At 19.9% G+C, this 7,018-nt stretch overlaps 1 protein-coding gene across 1 annotated transcript, besides 16 other annotated features; it reads right to left on the bottom strand. All coding sequences in view use genetic code 6, as the record gives it.

Moving 5' to 3' along the window:
- Positions 1–62: 62 nt before the first annotated feature.
- Positions 63–104: a microsatellite.
- Positions 105–182: 78 nt separating this feature from the next.
- Positions 183–220: a microsatellite.
- A 141-nt stretch (positions 221–361) lies between these two features.
- Positions 362–400: a microsatellite.
- Positions 362–401: a microsatellite.
- Positions 402–934: 533 nt separating this feature from the next.
- Positions 935–973: a microsatellite.
- A 75-nt stretch (positions 974–1,048) lies between these two features.
- Positions 1,049–1,106: a microsatellite.
- A 1,314-nt stretch (positions 1,107–2,420) lies between these two features.
- Positions 2,421–2,482: a microsatellite.
- Positions 2,447–2,504: a microsatellite.
- A 951-nt stretch (positions 2,505–3,455) lies between these two features.
- Positions 3,456–3,492: a microsatellite.
- Positions 3,493–3,718: 226 nt separating this feature from the next.
- Positions 3,719–3,790: a microsatellite.
- Positions 3,722–3,785: a microsatellite.
- Positions 3,727–3,785: a microsatellite.
- Positions 3,791–3,816: 26 nt separating the features above from the next.
- Positions 3,817–3,875: a microsatellite.
- IMG5_064870 (hypothetical protein) lies at positions 3,840–6,782 on the bottom strand (the record flags this gene model as incomplete). The annotated part of the gene is made up of 2 exons (XM_004036917.1): positions 3,840–4,131; positions 4,183–6,782. 2 exons carry the CDS (start codon positions 6,780–6,782, stop codon positions 3,951–3,953), a joined length of 2,781 nt encoding a protein of 926 aa, XP_004036965.1. The 3' UTR covers positions 3,840–3,950.
- Positions 4,134–4,168: a microsatellite.
- Positions 6,783–6,820: 38 nt separating the features above from the next.
- Positions 6,821–6,862: a microsatellite.
- A 129-nt stretch (positions 6,863–6,991) lies between these two features.
- Positions 6,992–7,018: part of a microsatellite that runs on past the window's edge.

Genomic DNA, 7,018 nt, shown 5'->3' on the forward strand with positions numbered 1-7,018 from the left:
TTAAAAAAATTATATATATTTGCATAAAATTATATAAATGAAAAAATTATTTATATTAGTTCATTATTATTTAATTAAATTATATCTTTATTAATATTATATTTTTTCAATTTAAATATTAATTTTTTAATACAATTTTTTTATTATATGTATGTTTTAAATTAGTAAAACATATTTTTTTTAATTATAATTATATTATTAAAATTTAATCATAGTATTATGTTTAGTTTATAATATTCTAAAACTTTTTTTTAATAAAAAAACACCTTCTAACATGAAAAAATTAAAAAATTAATTTTTAAAATAAATGATAGAAATCGATAAAAAGACTGTAATGATATTATATTATTTAAAAAACTAAATATATATATATATATAATATATAATTAATATATATATAAAAAAATGGAAATTATTTGAACTCAAAAAAATTAATTTAAAATTTAATTTAAATATAATTGATTTATATGACTAAATAAAAAATAAATTCTATTATTTTTTATTTAATTATTACTTTATTTATGTTTTGATTTTTTAAAATATTATTTTATTGAATAATTTTTTGTTATTTTTAATTAGAATGAATATAAAGTATTTCTAATACAATTAATGTTATTTATTTTAAAAATACATAAATAATATTATTTTTATGTAAATTATTATTTATATTAACAATTTTATTAATAAGATTGAAGTTTATTTCATTCAATAATTAAAATAATTTCAAAATTAATTAAAAATTGATATAAATTTATATAATAAAATATTATATAAAAATTTAATTATATATTTTTTTTAATTATAAAGAAAAATTATTTGATTATTAAGATAATTATATTTTCAATATTAAAATTAAATAAAAAATAAACATAATTTTTATTTTAATTAACAATTTATTTGCTTTTAAATTAAATAAAATAAAAAGATTATAAAAATTTTTTAACATTATTATATATTTTTTAAAATAAATATAAATTAAATGTTAATTATAATTAATAATATTTTATAAAAAAATAACAAATATATAATGTTTATCATCCCTATTTTTATATATATATAAATATTAATATATATTTAAATTAACATATTAATATTTAAATTACATAAAATTTACTAAAACATTAAAATATAATAAATTTACTATTTTTAACCATTTGTTTATAAAATTAAGTTTATCATTGTAACAATTTTATTTAAATAAGTTTAAAATAGCTTAATTATATTCATTTTATTTTAATTTCATTTAATCTATCAAATTATTAATTTTTTATAAAATAATTAAAAAAAGTTAATTTCTATTTATACATATTGCCAATTTTTCATATTAATAAAAAAATTTCGACTAAAAAAATAAATATTTATTTTCTTTTTATATATTATATCTGAAATATATACAAAATAAAAAAAAGTATTATTTTTAATTATAATAAAGAATTAGTTAATTAATATATTAAAGTATTTATTTTCTTTTTTACATAAAACAGTTATAAATTTATTTTTTTTCTAAAAAAGAACTATTTTATATACATTTATCAAATAAAATTTTTAAATAGAATTAGAAACAATACAAAAGGAAAAAGTTATAAATATAAATATATATTATTTTTGTATTATATTTTAATCTAATTTTAAATTAGGAATCTCTAAATCAACATTTGTAATTTTCTAAGGTAAATTTTAAATAAAACCGCCTAAATTCACCATATGTTTTATGTGTTTAATTCATTATAAATTATATTTATTCAAAATTTTAAATGTTTTTATAGTTTATAATAATACATACACCACTATTTGTATAATAATTAATATTATAAAAAAAGCTTATATAAATATATTTTTGTTTTAATATTTATACTCGTTTTAACATTTTTTATAAAAGGATATTGAATAAAAAATTATATAAAAATATTATAATTATAAATAAAAAATAAATATTATTTTTTAATACTGCATATATCTTTATATTTGGTTAAGAAAAATCGAAATTTAACTTATATCATATAATTAAATTCAAAATAAACTAATACTTAGATTTTTTTTTTTTCAAATTAAAAACTTCCTTTCGAGATTAAAACTAATACAATTACTTTACTTAATTAAAACTGTTAGTTTAATATTTATATTATATATTCTTGATTTATTTTACTTTAATTATCAAAATAAAGATTTCACTTTATTAGCCATTATTTGTATATTTATAGAAAGTGCATAAGTAATAGTTTTATATCTATAATTAATATATTCTAGACTATAATTTATTTCTTTCTTTTTTAAATTATTGTTAATTAAATTAAAAGATATATAAAAATTAATTTATTTTTATATCGTAATATTAAATTAATATATAAATTTTTATATATAATGAAAAAAAATAAAAGATAATAACATTTAAATAAACTTACTAAATTTCTTTTTTTTTTTAAAAAAAAAAAAAAAAAAAATTAACAAACAAAATTAAAAAGTAAACAAAACAAAACAAAAAGGAAAAAAAAAAAAAGTTAAAAGTTAAAATGGAAACAAATAAGAAGAGTATAAGAGCCCAAAATAAATAAGAAAAACTCTAAAAAAATTCAGAAAGTTAAACTGATACATAATCAAATGATTCCAAAAATGATTTCGAAATTTAACTCTAAAATCCATCTATATTAAAAGCATAAAATTTTTAAAAAGAAGAAGATCTTTTATAAAAGCTTGAAATCGAAAAATATAAACTATAAAATAAAATGCTTTAAAAGCAATAAAATATAATCGAAAAAGTAATAATAATTCAGCCTAAAGAAGAAATTTAAGAAGAAAAAAACGTGATTTTATTAAAATAATTACTAGAAGAGAAATATTAAATATAGTTAGAATAAAATAAATTTTAATTTGAATAAAAAAAATAATTACTTTTTCAAGAAATTAAAAAATTATAAACAGAAAATGAATTTTTAATATAAAAAAATATAGAAATAGAAAACTTTATAAATGAACTTGGCACAAAAAATATACAAGAAGCTTAAATTAAAATAAAAGAAGAAATAAAAACTAATAAATAAGAAAAAAAATTTATTATGTGTATCTTTGATATGGTCAATAATTGTAACCAAAAAGAAATTCCTAAAGAAAACCTTAATTTAAAATAAGTTTGGAAATGGTTAAAAAATATAATGTAAGAATATATATAGATGAAAAATAATATATTTGCTAATTAAAAAATCGAAAAAAACATGTTTAAATCTTGTATAGAAGAAGGTTTTTTTTAAAATGAATAATAAAAAGAAGAAATATTAAATTAATAAAAAAATATAATGAAATAAATTAATTCCTTACTAAATATTGATGATAATAGTAAAAAAGATACTCTTAATTCTATTTAAAGTATCATAATAGAAAATAAAAACAATAAGAAAATTATATAAAAGTTAAATAATTAAATACTTTAATTGAATAATAATTAGAAAACGTGTGAATGCAAAAATCAATTAAAATTAAAAATAAATTAAAATAAAATTGCTAATTCAAGAGATACTTTGGCTTTTATTTCTCCTATTAAATAAGATTAAAATGTATTTTATAAATCATTAAATAGAATTATTAGTCCTGTTAATAATATAAGAAAAGATGAAAAAAAACATAAAATTAGTAATAATCCATATAATAAATTTTGAAAATAATATTATTTTATTGTAAAAATAAAATTAAATTGAATCAAAAATAAAATATAAAAACGAAAAAAAAAATATTTATAAATATATATTAAAATATTATTATATATAAATAAATATAAATATATTTAGAAATATTTATATCTATATTTATTTTTTATTTATAAAATTAAAATAAATAATATTTTATTTAATTATAAATATATATTTTATTTTAAAATTAATATAAAATAATAGTATTTAATTAAATTTTCATATATATATATATATAAATTTTATTTTATTTTTCTTTCTATTTTTAAATCAAATATCTCTAATCAATTATTACTTAAATCCTTTTAAAACATATTCATTTAATTTTTCAGCATAATAGTCATGTCTTCCAGTCATAGTAAATCCCCATTTATCTTTTATTTATTAACATAGATTAAGATCAATATCCACTACTAGTAATCCATCTTAAGTTCTTGACAATCCCGGTGTTCTATAAAAAATAAAAAAAAATTAAAATAAAAATTAAATAATAAATAACTACCTTGTACCATCAGGCGCCGCTACATAACTTGACCCATAGAAATGTCCAAAATCATTATGAGCATTTTTTCCATCTCCAGAAGTAAATTTGTTCGGGAATTATTCTGTTCCTACTCTATTGATTGCTACTGTGAAATAATGATTTGCAATAGCCGCATTTCTAGCCTCTATAGGCCACATAGGTTCACTTAAACCGCCAACAGTTGCAGATGGATTAAATACAATTTCAGCTCCATTTAGACCGAATTATTACCAGCTTAAAGGATGGTGTCTATCATAGCATATATTGATTGCTATTTTTCCGAATTCGGTTGCAAAAACTGGATGTCCAGTATTTCCTTCCATATAGTAAGTACTTTCGTTAAAATCACCTACTCTAGGTATGTGATTTTTTCTATGTTTGCCCATATATTTTCCTTTATTAGAAATCACTACTGCAGTATTAAATATCACTCCTCTTTCATCATCTCTTTCTAATATAGAACTAACTATTACCATATTGTATTTTTTTGCCATATCTTATAACATTAATGTAGTAGGCCCGAATTCGGCAGATTCAGCTAATTCTACCCATGGGTATTTTTCCCTAGTGGCTACAAAAAAGGGGCAAGTCCAAAGTTCTTAAAAACAAATTACATTGACACCACAGTGATAGGCGGCTTCTAAAATATTCTTATTATATTCATGAATGGCATTTCTTTAGGCTAATATAGGGTCTGTAGTTTATGCTTTATATATATTTTAAACAGCACCGATTTTAACTCGGCGGGGAAGACGGGCTTATTCTGTTTGGGCACCAATTTTATATTCAGCGAGTTCGAAATTGTGAGTTTTGGAAAGATTTAAAGCTATATTGTTTATTTTTTGAGGATCACAATTTGCTCCATATAAGATTTTGAGAACTTCTTTCTTCTCTTTTTCAGGTAAGTATTCATTAATAGCTTTTTCAACAGAAATAAGTTCTCCATATTAGAAATTAGAAGAATTATTAATATTATTATTATTAGAGTTTTCAAGTTATTTCTACAAATGAGAAATAGTAGATTTGGCTATATTAAGTTCTTTTTATAAACTAGTTAACTTTTCTTCCATATTAACATCTACTTAATTAGTTCTATCAACAATTTATTTTTTATAATCTCTTTCCTCATCCAAAAATTTCATCCTCTCATATGGAAATCCAAAAGGCTTTCTTTCCACAAACTTCCCCTTTCCTCCTTTTGGGTAAAAAATGCCATTATCCCATAATATATTTCCTCCTGCAATAGTAGTACTAGCTCTCCCTTATATACTGAGTCCTTCAAAAACATTATGGTCATGTGCATGATGGTGATGTTTATGAGAAATAGTATGCTAAGCTTCCGGATCCCAAACAACTAAATCTGCATCACTTCCTTCTTATATTCTTCCTTTTTACGGATAGACATTAAAAATTTAAGCTCCAGCAGTACTTGTTACTCTAACGAAGTCCATGGGACTTAAAATACCACTTCTAACTCCATTATTCCATACTATGGACATTCTATCTTCTAAACCATTACATCCGTTTGGTATTTTAGTAAAATCGTTTTTTCCTACCCTTTTCTAAGCCTAGGAGAATGTGCAATTGTCTGTTCCGACTGTATGAATGGCTCCCATAGCTAGATATTTCATCATTTTTACCTTACATTCAGGATCAGGGGAAAGAGAAGGTGACATAACTGCTCCGGCAGCTACATCCCAGTTTTTATCCCAGTATTTTCTCCCATCAATACCCAATGTAGAGGCTAAAGTTTCTCCGAAAATGGGGAAACCTTTCTATCTGGCCCTAATTACCTCCTCAGCAGCTTCTGTACCCATCAAATGTACTACATATAAAGGAGTAGACAATTCATTTGCGAAAACAATTGCTCTATGAGTTGCTTCGGCCTCAACTTCTTTACTTCTTGACAAATAATGACCTTCAGGGCCTGTAACACCTGCATTTAATATTTTATTCTATAAATGGTCAACTAAGTGTCCATTTTCAGCATGAACCATAGATAAAGCACCTAATTCTTTACATCTTTCTAAACATTTAATCATTTCTTCATCAGTAACCATTAAAGAATTTTTATAAGCTAAAAAAAATTTAAAACTAACTACCCCCAATTTAATTAATTCTTCCATTTCTTTGTATACTTAATCTCCCCACCAAGTAATACAACAATGAAAACCGAAATCATGATGTACTTTTGGATCAGCCCATTTTCTCCATTATTCGTAAGCTTATAAAAGAGACTACTTAGGTTTAGGAACTATAAAATCTAATAAAAATGTAGTCCCGCCAGCCGCTGTAGCACGAGTTCCGGTGTCAAAACAATCTTATGATACTGTACCCATGAAAGGCATTTATAAATGAGAATGAGTTTCTATTCCTCCCGGGATTACGTATTTATTATTAGCGTCAATTATTTGGGAATTCGAAAGGGGTTAAAGGGTGCCAGGTGTACCGATTTTTAGTATTTTTCCATTAAGAAGTTAGACATCACCTTCGAATTTGCAGTCGTGGTTTATAATTGTACCTCTTTTAATAAATATTGGAGAGGTTGAAAAAACTTTTTTAGGAAGTTTTGTTAACATTTTTTTAATAATTATTTAATAAAATTATAAATTAAATAATATAGATATATATATATATATATATATATATATATATATATCTTTTTTCTATTATAGAAGGATGGATATTATAGACGTGTGTTTTTATAATAATAATTTTTGTATATAAAATAAAAAAAAAATTATGAAAAAAACATTTTTTTATTAAAAAGGAATTTTATAAATAAGATATTTTATATATTTTCTTGAATTTTTTT

The sequence above is a fragment of the Ichthyophthirius multifiliis genome (assembly GCF_000220395.1).
Source record: "Ichthyophthirius multifiliis unplaced genomic scaffold scaff_1120509250312, whole genome shotgun sequence".
NCBI lineage: Eukaryota > Ciliophora > Oligohymenophorea > Hymenostomatida > Ichthyophthirius > Ichthyophthirius multifiliis.